Source organism: Doryrhamphus excisus, linkage group LG3 (genome assembly GCF_037039965.1).
Source record: "Doryrhamphus excisus strain RoL-2023G ecotype Guam linkage group LG3, RoL_Dexc_Guam_v1.1, whole genome shotgun sequence".
Taxonomy (NCBI): Eukaryota; Metazoa; Chordata; class Actinopteri; order Syngnathiformes; family Syngnathidae; genus Doryrhamphus; species Doryrhamphus excisus.
The window spans coordinates 14,175,541-14,194,152 of record NC_136359.1 but is presented as its reverse complement, the minus strand read 5'-3'; the positions used below and the strand labels follow the sequence as shown (position 1 = coordinate 14,194,152).

The window sequence follows — 18,612 nt, the reverse complement described above, 5'->3', positions numbered from 1 at the left end:
AAGTGAACACAATTGCTTTTGCTTTGGATTTTTTGGGGGGTTCGGGGAGTCATTTGGGGTTTATTTGTCTGAGTTCTTTTCTGATATATTTATACTGTTTGGACAGATGTATTATTTGGACAATACACAGTATGAGGTGAAAATGTGTTGCTCTCATAGCCTCCACTCTTATGGGAAGACCATGTGTGGGTTTTTGATAGAAATGTTGTCCATTTGTGAGGTCAGAGGTCATGAAAATTGACTTGAATGCTGGCTCACTATGACTTTTCTAGTTTGATGACTTGGTTTGAGGCTTCAGGTCATGTTCTTCTGCACTGATGTGATGCAAGCATGTCTTTATGAACCTTGCTTTGCATACCAAGACCTGTGTTGGTATGATGAAGATCATACCAAGTCAAGGAAATCTAAAGGGGAGAAGTCGACCTCTGATGGATTAATGGCTTGATAAATGTCTGTCTGTCTGTCCATTCTTCCATCCATCCATCCACCGACCCATCCATCCATCCATCCATCCATCTATCCAATGACACATCCATCCATCCATCCATTCACCCATCCACGATACATCCATCCATCCATCCACCCAACCACCGACCCATCCATCCATCCACTGACCCATCCATCCACCGACCCATCCATCCCATCCATCCATCCATCCATCCATCCACCCATCCACCGACCCATCCATCCACCCATCCACCAACCCATCCATCCATCCATCCATCCATCCATCTACCCATCCACCCATCCACCGACCCATCCATCCATCTATCCATCCATCCATCCATTTAGTAGTTTACCATATGAGGGAACCTCATACTTGGCAGTTAGGTTTTCCCACCATGTCCTTTTCAGTCCACCCTCTTTTTCCCATCACTCAGCATCATCCATCAACATTTGTGTTGCTGTATGAGCGATGGCACATAAGTATTCTACATCATCAACAATGGGACGCACGGGTTGTTTTTTTTCTTTTTTACTGTACTAAAGGCTGTATTGTCTGTAGAAACTATAGATCATTGTACTATGGTGACGTCTGAGGTGATCTTCTTTTGATTAGTTTGTGCCCTCTAGTTTTATTTAAAGCTCTGTAGCTCCCCATTCACTGTGCTCAGAGCGCTCCACAGTGGACCTGTCTCCCCATGGTTGCGCACTCCTTTGTGGCCCCCACATACCGCCGCTATGACTATAGAACACCCCCTCCTCCTCATCTCTCTTAAAGAAGCTCTAATCTGAGCCCAGTAGTGAAAATGTGGCCGCGTGTGTTGTGTGTGGAAGAAGAAGAGTGAGTGGGGGTCGGGAGGAAAAAAAACGGGGGTGAGAGTAGAAAGGAAGATGAAGAGGAGGAGGAGGGTGGCAGCACGGAGTGGTCCTCTCCCTCTGCTGAGTGACACGACCCCTCTCCTCTCTTCAAAGGCCAAGCACAGATCCACGCATGCGCATCTCATTTGAATGGAGAGTGCTCGGTGGTATTTCCCCACATAGAAATAAATGCAGCGATATTGGATTCAGGTGGGCATTCAATGGTCTCCATTTCTGTGCATCTACTGTTATATTTGCTTCAAGACCCCCCACTTCACTCCACGCCACTCATGCACACCCCACCACCACCTCGTCCAAATTCATTTGCATCCACTGATGATATCAGTAATGAATAGCTGGCGCTGTGTGATGCAGTTTTGGGGGTGGGGGGCGGTGGTGGAGGTCTGTGGATAGAAGTGGACCAGAGTGGACACGGCCCTGAAAGGTCAGCCGTCCATTCATGTCGTGGTGGTAGTGGGGGGGGGGGGGGGGGGGGGGGGCTGGGATGGAACAGAAGTGTGGTTATTATTTGGAAGAAAGAGAATCTGGACCATAAAGCTTGTCATGTTAGAATAATAATCAAATAAAAGTGCCGCCACATCTTCAGAGACTTATTTTGGGGTCCAACGGAACCACAGATGGAAGGCTGGGTGTCCTAAAGAATTGCAAATGTTTTCCACCCACATGAGTATTCCATTTTATTGTCTAAGTAGAAAATAAAATTACAATTAGAGGACTTTGGTGTGTGTTTTTAATGTACAAAATAGAATCATAAAATTGAACAATCATCAGTATCCACAGGAGTTTTCTTTTGTTTGAACAATAATTATTATTGTATGAAATCATCTAATGCTTTCTCCTGTTATGTAAAACACACTTTTAGCAGGAAAATGAGGCGTGTCACACTGACTAAAAGTGTCAAACTTATGACTCTGATTTAAAAAGGGGTACTACATTGTTGCTTGGCAGGATGATTAATACTTCTACTGACATAACTGCAACTATGTTGAAAACAGAAATGTGTAATATTTTTTTGAACTTCATGCATTTCTTTTTGAAACAATGACTTTATCCTAACTTCTTATTTCCTGTTTGTAAAATTATTATACATAGTATACATCACATCTATGCAGTTATTGATAATAAGGGGACCACTTCATTACACATGTATGAAAAATTCTACCTTGACAAATTTAATTTCGCCAGAGAAGTATTGCATTACTGTAGGTACTATGCATTAAGTACTGCTTTCTGGCAGCTGTTAATACACTGTACAATAACTTGTGTTCATGTATTGAATGCATTGGATCTTCTTACCTAATGTGGCAAACAATGAACAAGTCGAACAGTGACATCATCGATTACCACATTAAAGTTGTTCCGTTTGCAGACAGACCATACACTGACCACACACACACACAAACACACACACAATGACTCTGATGCTCTAATGTAACTTGAACTAACCTCTACGACTCAGCCACACAGGCGTCTTTGAAAGCAGCAAAGCAAGTAAAGGCAGCATTTCTTCTTCTTTCTTTCTTTGCTTTTTTGCTGTCGGTGAGCCCCTCCTTGCAGGCTGACATTGTTGCTACCTTTGTTTGCTAGATGGCGCCCTGCCTTAGGGGACCCTCTCTGACACTGGAGCCGCGCTTCACAGCTCTCGTCTCTACATGGACCTTCCCTTCTTTCTTTTTTCTGTTTTTTTTTTAAACCCTTTTATTTTTAAAATGCATGTTCAGGTGAATGCTGGGAACCTGTACAGGATTTCATTCACACTTTTTTGTATTTTTTTAAAACTGCTTTAGTGCAAAGAGAAATAAAATAGCGATGCAATTGATTTTAAGGTGATTTCGTTGTTGTTCTTTTAAAATATTTCACAATTTCACCTCATTTATTCGAAAGTGAATTACATCAAAAACATGTATTAGTATTTATTATTTATTATTAAAGTGCGACAGGTAGATTTCCACATGAGGAACATCTAATAATAATGTAACAGCAATTCTAAACAATCTTACACATGCTCAATAATTCATTCATGAACGAATAATAATGAAATGTACAACTAGAGCCTCACTTTGTTTCAAATGTTCACGTTTATTTATCCCACTCCCACAGAAAATACAAACACACTGCAGCACGTTCACTAAATAGCACCGTGTCGGTGTGTGACGTTGATGGATGTGTTGGAGACTTCCGCAACCTTCTAAAGCTCTCTTTAAAAAAATAAATAAGAAAGAAAACCCAGCAGCAAACAGATTAGGTGCAAGAGGGCAGGCTTTGATAAAGAAACATATAAATCTGTGGAAAGGGATGCAATAAAAGAAATCATTTTTGTATTTTATATTTATATTATATCCTATGCACAACATCACGTGCACTCACACAAATAGAATGATAAATATATATACATATATATATATATGTTTTACAACAATAATAATGCTCCGTTGTGAATTATTGTTATTGAATTGCTATGTATTTATTAATGTAAATTAACTGAACTGCATCACATTGATGTTAATAGCTTTAAGTATGATGCAGTGCATATTTTACCCAATAAATAAATAGTATTATCTATATGTGCAGGTGTACCTAATGACGTGCCCATCGCATTGCACATGTCTCAGTGTGCTGTGCATTCTTGGACAATGTGCTCATCTCCAGAGAAACCAAGTGTGTTTTTATGAGGGTGACATTGTCTTTAGTTTGTGGTTTAAAAGTCCTATAATGATTCCCAACTGGAAGCCATCAACTATGTTCCATCATATTCCCTTTCCCTCTTTTTTACAAGAGCAGACATGCACAGCCAGAGAAGAAATGTCTTCTCATGTGGCTCGCCAATGTGGGCTGTGAATATTTTTTGGCTTCCTCCTCTCCTGTGGTGTCATAGTCTCAAATGAAGACATTCAAATCTCCATTAAAGTGTTATTATTATAAGGCAAATGAAGCTTTGTGGGGTTTTTTGGAGTTTGCAGGCTTAATTTGGTAATTGAACGTAATGATATGTTGGGAATATGTGTTTGATTATTAGAGAAAGCTAGGACTTTTTATGGTAATAAAAAACAAGATTTCATCATATATTTAGCTTTATTTAGGGGCCCCACCTTCTCCACTTTCTATAATGGTGTGGTCCAGCAGGTTGTCTTGCAGCTTGCACCACCTGCAGTCACCCACAGGATCCAAACCCAGTCAAGGCATGCCTCACTCTCCATCGAACCATCTTTTCTTGACTATTTGCATTATTTATATATTGTTTTTTTATACTGAAGAAGACTTCATCTGACACAGAATGCCCTGCAGGCAGCGGGCAGGTTCGTTTCAGGTGGAATAATGCATGTATGATAGCCACAATTGCACACTAAATAAGACAAAAATACCCAGTAGTTTCTTTGTTTTAATGTTCTTTGTGTGCATCTCTGCCATCAGTGTCATTCCAGAGCTTATTAAAGTATTTAATAGCATTCCAACCTATATCTTCTCTAATTCAATCCATTTTGACATCCCTTTCTTTCCTTCCTCTTAATCGAATTTGCCACATTTAAGCTGCCTGCTGCAGCGTGGATTTGGGAGCTCATAAAGCAGCCATTTGGGCTCTATATATCCTCGCGGAGTGACGGGGAATACTGAGGTTTGTCGTCATTCCTTAAGTAGAAAACAAGCTATTCCTCAGCCACAGTGGGATTTGAACGAATTAGAATATCTCACTGCGCTGCTGTGATAAAAAAAAAAAAAGGTAGAAGAGGATTGGTGAAGTAACTTGCTGTCTGTCAGCGTGCTTAGCAGCGCACTGATATGGAGGCTGGCTGCATAGCCTCATCTCTCGGGCTTTTAATTAACAAGCTGTCTCAAAGATGCACAGCTCCATCAAACAGCGTCCATGTCTCTCAAATCTTTCTCAGAACCATCATGGCATCATATTATTATTACTTTTTTTTATTAGAGCATTCATTTTTGACTATTTTAAAGGAAAATGTGTTTTTTGTGTGTGCGTAAAATACGCATATGAGTAAATGGATTACATGTCATGTCAGTCTGGGTTGTGCATATGATGCACATCCGATATGTATGTTCCTTAACACACAATGTGCACTGTATTATTTGTATATCTTTGGTTTTATGTCTTTATTCGCAATAGTGACAGAATGCATGTTTTGAAGAATGTATTAAATGCAATATTTCTGCGTTTATTTTATTATTCTGCATGTAAAAATGGACGAAACCAGGCCCTTCCTGCATTGACAGAGTCCAGAGCATGCTTTCTTTCTTTCGCTCGATCTCCCTCTCTCTCTCTCTCTCTCGCTCTCTCTCTCTCTGTGCATCTTTACACTTGGTTGTGATGTGTAGTCCCCACACACGGGGGTAATGTGATAGCAAGGCGAGGTCAAGAAGGAGGGTGACGCTGTCCATGGTGCTGCGACCACCAGCCTGGATGTTCTCATCACATTAGACACAGGACAAGTTTGAAATCGATGCCTGCAGGCCGCCAGCAGAGTCGGAGTTAAAGTCACTAACAAGCCCCCTTTGACAGGTCAACACCTACACTGCAAACACACACACACACACACACACACACACACACTGATCACATAATATGAAGGCTGTATAAGGGAATACACAGGATGGGTTTTACTTGCTTGTATAAAAACTTTATATATAAAGTTTTTTCTGTCTCTTACTTGAAGTTGTGTGATTTTTCTTTATCATTTAAATTTTCCTGGACACATGTTGAACCACTATTAGAAAAACACAGCCACACATTTTAATGTTGAAAAATGAAATACATTTTTTATGTATTTTATATTTGTCATGTTTTTATAAGAGATTTAATGAAACAAACCCATAATCACGGACACTTTTATATTTATGTTTGTTAGTTTTAACTTAGTTTGCTACACTTTTCTGTCAGAACATTATAATGGGTGTTATTAAAAACAAATAAATACAATCTCAAAGAATTTGCTGTATATAATTATATGTATTATTTTACAAATATACACCTGAATATCACCAAATTATATCAAAAATGTTTTAAACATGGAGACATAATATGATGCAGCTCTTCAATACAAATACATAAATTTTTAACAACATTAGAGGCACGTGCACCATCTACTACAACTTTTACACAGCAAAAAATGCTAAAATTAAATAAGTGTACAATAAAAACATAGGTAAATTAATACCTAGATGTCTGACAGTGTCAACCAAAGTGAAACAGAGTGCAGGTGTACCTAATGTAGTGTCTAAGTGTTGCCTACTGTGTTTATAGTGCAGAAAGGCTGGGCCCATACATTAAAGTGTGTATAGCACAGGCAAGTCATTATAATGTAGGTACTGTTACTTTGCATCAGTTGGAGCAGGAGTGAATAAATAAGTTGAAGGGGTCCACACTGATTAGACATTCTGCCAATCTGTCACCGCCTGACAGCTTTTGCTGCGGGGATAAACAGCAATAAAGTATAGTTGGTTGGACACACACACACACACACACACACACGCACATACACACACACGCCAATCACCAGCCCCGTCTCCCTCATTCCTCCCCTTTTAATCCTCCCTGCTGACTCAGGTGACAAACACAATGAGAGACATTAGAATAGCTGATAGAGGAAGAGATGGGAGCAAAGTCTAAACCGTCAGAAGGGGTGTGTGTGTGTGTGTGTGTGTGTGTGTGTGAGAGAGAGAGAGAGAGAGGGGTGAGACTGTGGTGTGTGAGGCAGGCTGCAGGCCCTTTAATAACACACAAGTATATTAACTCGCTTAACCATGGAGATTCCAAGACGCCGTGCACGAAAAAGAAGCATGAAATGCGCATCCAAACGCACACCTGCCCACGGCCCCACCCACCCACACGCACATTCACACACACACGCCTGTCTGCCTGGCAATAAGTTGCTTTAAAGCTTCATCTCTTCATGGCCAGCATGTGATGAAGATGAAGGTGCAGAAAGGTTGCCCCCCCCTCCCTTCTCTTCTCTAATAAGAACTTCTTCTCCTGAGCCCACGCTGCCCACGCACCGCAGTGTTTATCCTTGGAGGGCTGCGTGCACATGATGAAAGCCATCTATAATGTGTGATTTCATATATTATTACCTTATTTCGACTTGCTGGTTGGGTTTTTAAACACAAAAGTGCGCAAACTGGATGCTGCAGGCTGGTAATAATGAAGTAATAAAGTGATATTTATTTCTTAAAAAGAAAGCAGTTTGGTAAATAATGCCAATTTAGATTCTTCATTTTAACATGTATTGCTATTGTTTGAAGATTGTATTTAAATCCTTTTTTCCTCCTTCGTGTAGTCCAACAACTAATCGATAGGTCCGCGGCACTATTGATTGAAGGTGGATTGGATGTGACTAATTCCTGGAAGTAGTTCATTATTTCGTTTCTTTAATCACAAGAACAATATGTTTTCGACTACAGTCGACTGATGATTTATTTATTTATGTTTTCACTCCTTTTCATAAAAATAAAAAGTGTTTTTTTTGCCATATTTTCTATGAAGTAGCAAAACACTGACAACAAAATGTTATTTTTTTTAAACTTACCTTTATATTTATCTGTAAAATTATTCGGTACATTTTTCGATGAATCTCCTATAATATTCCAATGATATTTTTTCAGGGGAACCATCTTCATATGATGAAGACAATCTATTAGTTAACTGTACTTGCAATTTTTTTTTTTGTTTTAGCACGACGGCCTAGTAACCAGTTGGCATGTTGGTCTCACAGTCGGGAGATCGAAGGTTCGAATCTCCGTCAGAACATCTCTGTGTGGAGTTTGCTGGTCGTCTTCCAAAAGCATGCATGTTAGGATAATTGTAGGATATAAACTAGTAAGTGTGAGTAGTTGTTACATAGTAAGATATAACAACAACAACAACAACAACAACAATAATAATAATAATGCTAATAATAATAATAATAATAATAATAATAATAATAATAATAATAATAATAATAATAATAATAATAACAACAACAATAGATGGACGAAGCTACAGCTCCACCAATATGTATAAAAAGGTTTTTTCTTTTTATGTGTTTTTTAATGATTTGTATTGGCTACATTTTAAATCATAATTTCTTGTGTCGCAATGCCTGGCAAAATAACACCCTGTATTTCTTTTATTAATATTTATTTCCCACAGTGAAAGGTTGAGTAATATGCATCCTAAATGTTTTTAAAATGTATTTATTGGTATGCATTTAAATGTGAAGTGTAAGTTAAAGCGAATAAATAAATGCAAAAAGACATTTTGGTGTGTGTTCTTTCTGTATATTTCCAAATATTACATATACTACTATTACACTTTTATCATGAAATCCAGCGTTTATTAAAATGGGAAATTGCACTAGCACGTTTAAATTAACGTCGGCAATTAATTTCATTTCATTTTCTTTTTTGAAACGATAATGTCAAAAAGTTACCAACTGGAGAAGAAAACCATGGAAATAAATCTTAAAAGTCTTTTTGTTTCTTTCACTGCATGCCGGAGTATCAGAGGAGGTGTAATTGAGGGGGCGGTGAGGGGAGAGAGGCTGAAAGCTGCTATTAAAGCCAAATGGACTCAACAACACTGGCAACCAACAGCTGTCCCATAATATGCAGCATTACATGCACACAGGCTGCAAGTCCCGCAGAAAAGAACTTCCACTATGTTCGTGCATATTTATTACCACCATCACTGCAATGAAACTTTCTGGTGTGCTTTCTCACCCCCCCCCCCTACAAAAAATACATGTAGTATATATTTAAATAAAAAGAATGACACCCATTATAAATCAAAGGTGCATGCTGGAGCCAAGAGCCATTGGAGCTCCACCTGTGCACCCTTTCTTCCGTCCTTGCAGCTGCAGTGATTCCTTATTAGAATATGGAAGAGTTGTTTCTATTGGATTAAATGGCTTCTCTTGCCAGTCAATGAATATGTAATGAGTTTGAGCCAACTCGGCCACTATACAGACCCTGCAAGCTATGTTTGAAAATAAAAAATAGAAATATATACATTGAATGGCTTAAGTGCATATAGATGAGAGTGTGATGATCGTGTGCATTTGCATGTTTTAGCTGCTTTGGAAATATCGTTTGTGATAAGCTGGGGATTGAATTGATAGGAGACGGAGGGAGGAGAGAAGAAAGAGCGTTCCTCCACTCATGCTTGTTAAAGATATTTTCCCTTAGTAGAGCCGATAAAACATTGATTGTTGCAGTTAGTTGACCCGTAAAATTTGGGGGTTACTTTTCTCCTGAGCGCTGAGCATATCATTATGCAAATAGTGATGTGACAGTGATCCGCAGGAGTGTGTGTGTGTGTGCGTGTGTGTGTGTGTCAGAGGGGTGACATTCCAACTGCTTGGCGGGAGTTCATCTTTCGAGGGGCACATCTTGCACACGCACACACACAAAGTGCAGTGCAGGCAAGCGTGACAACAACTCTTTCAAGGCTTGAAAAAAATTGAAATATCAACATTAAAGCAAACTTTTACATGTCAAGGAGCAGCCCACTCATACAAAGTGAGTGAGTGTGTGTGTGTGTGTGTGTGTGTGAAAGAGACAGAAGAGTAGAACACAGGCCTGCAGAGGGAAAAGAAACTTAAAGGAGTCACATAGGAGTATTAAATGAGGCATCATTTCAATACAAGCAGGGATTAGGAACCTGACAACTTGATGTGCTAATAAATGAAGCCAAATTGTGGCACATCTAAAGTGCATTTCTACAATACATTGGCAGAAAGCTTGCATGTGGAGTGAATTGTCACTTATTGTTAAATATAGAAAACATTTGATGTTGTGTTTCATGACCTATAATTGGACTCAAAACTAATGAATCAGTCAAATTGAAGGTGCTCCCCTTGCTCAATTTCATGACCAAAATTTCATTACTTTCGTAGTATCTTTTAAAACGTTGCTTTTATTCACCTGTTACCATTTTGTGTTCCTTCAAATATTTAATTTGTATGAATTCTTCAATGTTGAGTAACATACAAATACAAACAAACAGAATAAAAAACTTCCCATTGACTTTTGGTTGACATATTTATGTTTGCTACTTCAAACATTTAGCTGATTTGCTACAAGCAAGATAAAATAAATGTCGACTTAGTTATATATACAAAATACATGAGAAAATGTGATGTAAAAAAAAGAGTTTATTTGCATGATTGTTTTGTATTGTATTTATTAACATTGTCATTAAATGAATCATTGTGCAGAACAAACAAAGTTCATTGAGAATTCAGAGCCAAGTAAGACATTTAATGAAGAAAATTAAAATGATAAAAGTGAAATCAGGTATTTTCCACCACATTTCCCCCCAAAATAATATCTTTGAGGGAAAATTGGCAAAATAAACCCCCTTTTTTTATTTACACACTGTGCTTTGCTCTCTCGTCATTTGTTATTGGAAACACTGAGCCTTGTGTGTTCCCTCAAGGCAACAATATACAAATTATAAAGTGGGGAAAATGAGCAGATTTTGTGTGAAAAGCAGAAAGATGAGCAACGGTATCTGGAAACCAAATTCATCAAATCAAATAATAAGCAAGCCATTTTTTTTTCTGAAACCAGGAGAGATGGGAATCAAATTAAAAGGAAATTAGGCCTTGCAACCATCAGCCACACTTGTCTCATTACAGCATGAAGATAATCCTCAAAAGCATTAACACACACACACACACACACATACACACACACAGTGGGCTTGGGGGAGAAAGAGGATTTCACAGTTAAAAGTTAAACAATCGTGACTATCAGAAGTGAGGAGGGAATAAGGGAAAGTACATATTTAAGGAAGTGTCTAAGGTATCATAAGATTTAGCAATGGCTGTGTAAGATTTGACTAATGTCGTGACACATTAGAAATGTATTCTGTTAAGCCTTGACTGGTTTATAAAACTTAAAAAAAATGTTATCATGTTTGTGTCACATAGTCAGATTAAGTGCGGCTGAGCTGGGAGTTGTCACATCTAAGAACACAAGAAGTAGAAGAGGAAAAAAATAGAAATGTTATACTTTTCTCTAACATCATTCAGGCTTAGAATAATATTGAGATCTAGGATTTCCTGACATGTGTCATCTATTGAGGCTTTATGAGTGTTGAGAGCTGTCTTATGGCTCCTGTTTAAATGAGATACCCCTTAAATCCATTTGATGCTTGACTGTAAGTGATTTTAAATATGCTCACTGACCCCCACTGTAAATATTCAGCGCACATTGTGCTTGCTTTGTTTGTTTTGTCGCATCCAATCACACGCAGACATCCATTTCAAAGATATGAAAAGGTGAGGCATACATATACAATATGAGTACAACAGCACGGGTGTTCTAAATTTAGCTCGGTAAATGAGTTAAAAAAAGTCATAAAAATGACAATCTTTGTGTAGCGAATTGTTAAAGTGTACTATGAACAATCATGCTGAGTAGAGACTAAAAAAAATGTAAAATAATTTCATGCTATCTGTCAGAAAGGACATTTTGAGCAGTTGAAACTGGAGGGTAGTCCACTGGTGTTCCACAAGGCACGGTGCACAGCCCACTGTCTGTAAGCCCTCAGGAAGCACAAACACTTCAAATTTTGCTTGGACGGTTGCGCCCATCTTGACGTAATGCAAAATGTTATTGCGACATGCTGACCCTGGACTCCTCTCTCGCACAACAACAACAATGCTGGAAGGGAGAACGGGGAGTAGAGCGAGGAGGTTAGAGAAGATCGAAAAAAAAAATCAAAAAGGAGAAACCTCCTTTATCTGAAGCCTCCCACCCGCTACACTCTCGCCCCAAGTCAGTGCTGTTGTTATTCTTTTACAAATCTTGATGTTTGCTTTTGAGGGAGCTGCTGCGTGTGGTTACAGTGTTGGTGGATGTCTCTTCTGCCTCCTCGTCTTCCTTCATCTCCAGAACTTCGCTGAAGAACCTGAAGATGGAGTCGAAACTCATCCAGGAGGTCAACTCATGCCGCTCAGTGCCTACACAAACAACATATACACACTTTAGCATGGGAAGGCTTTAAAATATTAAAAATAAAAGTCTATATATAATGGAATCCAACTGTAGTTCCCTCAGAGATTGCAGGTAAATGTTGAAGGATCTGAAATGGCACCAAAAATGAACAGAGAAATTGTATATTGTAAAGAGCAAGCACATCATTGCTATCATTGCATGTACTTGCATGATTTTCTCCTTATTATTAAGAATTTTTTTTATGTAAACTATGTAAACAATTATTATAAGTGAATTTCTGTGAAGTGGGATTCCTTCTTTATGAATAAAATGTTTTCATAGTGACAGAATGCCATTTTTTAACCATTATTGGAGCCCTCTAAACATCAAATAACACCCCTTTACATTCATATTAGCCAAATAGTAGATATAATCAGAGGAAATAAGCCAAATAAGACAAAAATAAGACTCATGTTATGTGTATATTGCAGTAAATGTATTCTGTGTGGAAGACAGGATTCAGAGTTGAGCTTTAGTATGTTGTGGGTTACGCCTGCAACAGTAGACCGTATTCTTCTTCTTCTTATTATTATGAGCGGTGCTTGTTTTGGAGCACTCTCTGACACAGGAAAGATCCATGCCGAGCTCTTATAAAATGCACTTCTGCTGCCTTGTGGTTGTTTATATGGATTAAACTCTTTTATTGTGCATTAGCATCATCACCTCCTTTTGCCACCTCCTTTGCCCAGCCTCGTTAGTGCGTTTTGTGGTCAAAAACATATATTTTGTCAGTATGTCATTTTAGGTTGTTTATATTAGAGTTGTAGCGAGATACATGACATAACAAACACATAGACCGCACAAAAGAGAAAGGCCATGGACCTTAAAGAGACAAGGGTGCAAAACCTCCACATTGTACCGCTTGAAAAGAAAACTATCATCATTTTGAGGTGTTTAAATGTGACGTGAGCGGCTCCATCATTGACTGCGAGTCATATTACTCCGGTTCTATCAACCCAGTGGCGCAATGAGGGTGACATTCATTTTACATTCATAACAATAATTTCTGGTTCAAACAACACATAATCATTCAAACTTACTGTAGCATGTTTGCAGCATTTGTGTAACAGGGATAGGAGGGGGAATGACAGAAAATAATTGAGATTTTGATATTGGTTCCTCAGGCCCATGAGAGCCATGTCAGCCTATGACCCGGTGGTCCAACAGGAGGGGCTTAATATGTTATCCAAGCAGATAGCTGACAATCAACACCACTGCATGGCCTCCTTTCCATTTCAAGCATTCCAACAAAATGCACAAAGGATGCACTAAGCAAAACCAGTGGAGCGATAGTGCTTCATTCTAAAGAGTCGATTGAGGGAAGTTGAGGCAGAAGCGGGGAGAGGAAACTAAGGGGTTTCAGGTGGGCTGGTTTGTGGCAGGGTTTCCTTCCAGGTTAGCTGGTTCCCAAGTTAGGGTCACACTATAATCTTGAAATCTGGTCGGCCTACATGCACCTGAGAGTCGCCCTCTTACTTATGTTTCTTCTAAGCTATAGTGATCGCTGCAACAAGAAACATGGCTTGGCATTGGAGATTCCCCCATAAGAATACTGTAGTTTGAGACTGAAACCCAACTTATAGCCAAACCTTTACCATACTAAACAAAGGAAATACGAATATTCTGCTTCAGGATCAAACTGTTGCAATCATACAGGATAGATATTAAACTCTTATGCGAAAGGACCTTTAGTTGTACCAGGCATTACAATGTATCAAGAAACATGCCACGCCAGACAACATAACACAGATCTTGCGACATTAGAAGGTGACAAGATCTCTCTTTCAGAAAAAAATGTCTCATGGGCACTAGGCCTGGGACAATAATAAATTAATTAATTAATCACAAAATGAAAGTCAAAAACTTTCCTGTCTGAATATATTGCCACGTGCATTGCCACGAGGGTTCAGTCTGTTCATTGGTTTCAGCACTATGGCATGTTTGACAGCAGGAACTGAGTGAGCCCTTTTGTCAGTCATGTTGTCTCTGGGTGGAGGCGGGTCTGCTAGCATACACATAGAGTGCATAAGACTGTAACGTATAGTTAATTGAGTAGACTCCAATAACCAGCCACTTATCCTACTGTGCAAATAATAAACCTGCCAAGGCGTAGCTCCTGTCCTTTATTTACACAGAACTTCCACATCCGCTAGCATCCTGAAACTCTCAGTTACATTGGCATGAGACAGACGCCATTTATTGTTTGACTTTGCTGATGCTGACTGCTTAGAGGAAGTCCGATGTAGCACATCAAAGACGAGGTATCTGTTATTTCTACACCATGAATGTGTGAACGCTAATGATGTTGTATTGCACTGAGCTGACTGCTCTTGTTTTTCTGAAGTTAATCTGAACTTTTTAGCTGCTTCTAGTTTGCTGTTGCTCGCCGGCGTCTTTGTTGGTATTCGCGGCTATTTCTTTCGGTTGGCAAGGTGGGCATCGAATCAAGGAACCAAAATAAAACATTTGAATCCCAAGTTAGTCCTGATCCCCAATCCTATTTATGACACCTGTAGTAATTAATATAGATCAGCTATTTAACTAATAGATGCAATGAAAGTATTAAGTTTTAGCTCCTGTCAAGTTTTTATTTTCAACACTTTTGAATTCCTGCTGATATGGGCTTTAAGTGTACTTCAGTCTTTGGGTGTGTTTCACCGCAGGGGGCTTGTGCATGCACTCTGATCTTTCAGGGATGAAAATGTTTTTGCAAAAATCCCACTTTGAATGCTATATACCGCTTAACTTTTTTGTTTTCCTAATAAATTGCCATGCGAATATGTGGACCTGCAGGCAAGAAACTAAAGCCGCTTAGCTACTACATGGAAGTGAACTTGAGGAGGTTTTTTTTGTACTTCCCAGAGAGATAAAGTTTTCCGTGTGCTGATATTTGGACTTTTGCGTTTACAAACAGAAGAATAAGTGAATACACTGCTGGAAGTAATGTGTGTTCCTTTTTGAACTTGTCTTTCTGCACGCTTAAGACTTCTTTTTTTTTTTGTTACTACCTGTATTTGTTTGTGACGATAAGAATATTAAAATAGGCTCCACTAATTTTCTACGGAGGATTAAAAAAGGATAAGCTTTGTATCTAAAATCAGTTCACGCGGTGTGCAAAAAATAAAAAAAAAGAACAAAACATGTAGAAAATGGCAGCTTTCCTTGATATACTGCTTTCCTCACTTCCTTTCTCCCTCCTCCCTTGCCTCCTCCACTCTATGCTGTGTACAAGAGATTGGCTATAAAAAGCTAGACTAGAGGGCCACAGGGATACAATTAGAAAGCACCTTAAAGGCTTTCTCACTGTAGACAGGCCTCTGATGACCACTGCACTGACCCCATGTTTATTAGATTGACCTCGGCCTGGATGCATTAATAGAGATGGCTTGCGTGCATGTGTGTGTTTGTGTGTATGGCTTCAAGACTCTATCTCGAGCGTAAACTTCACAGGTGTCTGTTCAAAGTTTGTGATGAAGGCGGGGATCTCAGTAGCGAGTCGACCTCAGTCAGCGCCCTGGGTCAAATTTGGCGTGCTGACAATCATGGGAGCAAATAAGCAGCATGTGTGTTACCGGTGCAGGGCTCGCTTTAACATATACCTTTGAAAAAGCAAAACTTCTACCAAAACCTTCTCATACCCCTGATCTATCATTTATAGCCAATTTGTGGCAAGATACTTGTGTTTTGTCCTTCTTACCCCCCCTCAAGCAAAAGCGATCAATGTCGCAAGGCTCTCACGTTCACCCTGAACTGGTGGTGAACTCCCACGGTACACCGCCAGGCTCTCCACCCTATCCCACTGCAGTTCAGGGTCACCAGGGGGGCGTCACTGTGCCAATACGCAGATGAGCCCATGCCCCGCCGATGACTCTGGCATTAAGCCCCACCCCTCTATCTCTATAGAGTGGAAGCTCTGTATTGAGGTCCAACCCACTAACAAGGATCACACACATGAACCAGCTCTGACACGCTAAATAGGCCTTTAACAGCATATGCACAACCTTCAGTAAGTGCCAAAGTGTGTCGCGCCTAATGGATGTTGTCAAAGATGCGATGTGATCACTGATTTAGAGGCCGAACCCCAATGACCAGCCTTCACCAGCCACTAAAGACTGAGGGGGTGGGGCTGATTGTAAGAGGAGATTACCTCAGCTATGCCACAAATCAAAGTAATATCTTTAAAAGATGGGCGGGATCAATGAGGTGTCATCTGGCTATACACTTTGTGTGTTAAAGTGAACCCATAAACATTAATTGGCTATGTTTTAGCAGCTGAATAAAAATGTTTATCAAGAGATAAGTGGTTTCATTTATGAGCAATAAAATAAAAACACTTTGAAAATAAAATCAGTTATGCATTTGGAGAAGTTTGTAACCTTGTGGTTACCTTGCGTGCATTTTTTTTTTTTGCCCACCAAACTATTTTAACACAATTATTATATAATTATATAATTGCAGTGTAACACTGACTACTGACATGGACACTACAGGAGAAACAAAAACATGAAACCCACAACTTTGTTTGGATCAGTGTGTTGTATTGTTTTCACAGTATACAGGTGTAAACTATGTATATTTTCACCACATAGACAATGCCATAATTCCATAGAAAACAGCACTTTTCATGACAATTATTAAACCAAAACATTTCTTTAATATTCAGACTGCATTATTGTATGCAAACCCTATTAAACTTTGGTACAAATAAACTGCTAAATGGGATGCAAATACAAAAACATGTCTAGAAAGAAAATTGCTTGGTGCTTGGGTCAGGACAGGGTTTCAGACCAGTTCCTGGCCTTGTGTGTGTGTGTTTTAGTGTGAGTGTGGAGGCTGTATCACTTATAGAACAACCACAAAGTGTATCTGATCCCTGATATTTAGCCTTGTTGTCCTCCGTCACAGCCACTGAGGATCTCAGAGGGTAATGACTGATTGTTTGATCACTCTCTGACTATGCTGCAACACAAAGATTTGCCACTTGTAGGCATTTCCTCATGGATGGCACACAAGCACACACACACACACACACACACACACACACACACACACATTCACTCTCACATGTAACCCCATCTCCCTACAAAAACTACAAAAAACACACACAGTTGTTATCGTTTGTGTACAGGGGGGAAAGGGAACAAGAGAGTGTGGAGCTGTTAAAAAGGAAGCACAGCAACTCCTCCATAGCTATGGGCCATGCTTTCTTCCCGGCGCACCAAACACTGCATGCCGTTACAAATGGTAATCTGCTCTGATTGTCACCAATTTCAAAACAAACGCTAGGTGACTGAAAAGCCAAAGTGACGCCCCGAGTGATACTCCGACAGAAAGCCTGAATCAAAGTGTGCCGACTATAATTAGGTTCCATCTGGGCGACATTATTTAAAGTTGCAACAGTTAATTGGTTGTGTACAAATGGCCCATTTTATTTGATTCAAACTCTTTTTTTTGGTGATTGGTAATTACACTTCAAGGGGGGAGGAGGCATAACTCTACTACATTTATTAAAAGGATTTAGTGACATGGGGAATGTAGAGGCATGACATTTTCCTCTGTGAATTGAATCGCTTTAAACAATGAATAAACTGCATTGACATTTGTGTTAAACATTTAATGAACTTCAATTTAACAAGAAGGAGAAGGATTTAATCACAGCGTAAAAATGACAAAAATAAACAACATAGAACCCAACAAGACAGATGCACACTATATTAAAGTATGCAGATGCAAACGTTTTCTCATTTCCTTTCTGATCAAAATGGAACACAAGCATTTTCTTATCAATTTCCTAACAACGGTAACCTAAGCTTTTGTTTAATCTTGGTGTGGGGCCGAGCGGCACATTGTCAAGTAGGCCCTGGCTGCATGTAACCTTAGCCGAACTGCTGTTTGTGGAAACTATCTGTTGCATGGATCAGCGGAGGGGAATCGCTATCTGTATCCTGGTTGTCAGACGCTCGGATTTCCGCCACTGACGGTCTCTGATATTAGACGATCTGTCGTGGCGTGTGTGCATGTGTGTGTTCACGGGGAATACATACAGTATGTGTTTGTAGTATCATTGTATGTGTTTTCCTCTACCTTACAGACATGAAGAAGGGTCAAGAATGGCGTTTGGCCCTGAGATGCGGTCAAAGGTAGCCCAGGCAGGTGACAACTGCATAGCCACACTGCCATGGAAACACAGAAGCCTCGTCCTTGCTCCAAAAGATAACTAAATCTACATCTATACCCCCGTCCCTAATGCCACCACTCAATTTCCACTTCAGGTGAAGATATCCACAACATAGACTC

General features: G+C 39.5%; 1 protein-coding gene across 3 annotated transcripts in view; it reads right to left on the bottom strand.

Moving 5' to 3' along the window:
* Window positions 1–10,440: 10,440 nt before the first annotated feature.
* The window catches only part of arb2a (ARB2 cotranscriptional regulator A), a 139,799-nt gene continuing 131,627 nt past the window's right edge, over window positions 10,441–18,612 (bottom strand). For all 3 annotated transcript variants that reach the window (XM_078789689.1, XM_078789688.1, XM_058071921.2), the window contains one exon: window positions 10,441–12,281. In XM_078789689.1, coding sequence (XP_078645815.1) covers window positions 12,118–12,281 — 164 coding nt within the window. In that variant the 3' untranslated portion in view covers window positions 10,441–12,117. The remainder of the gene's footprint in view (window positions 12,282–18,612) is intronic.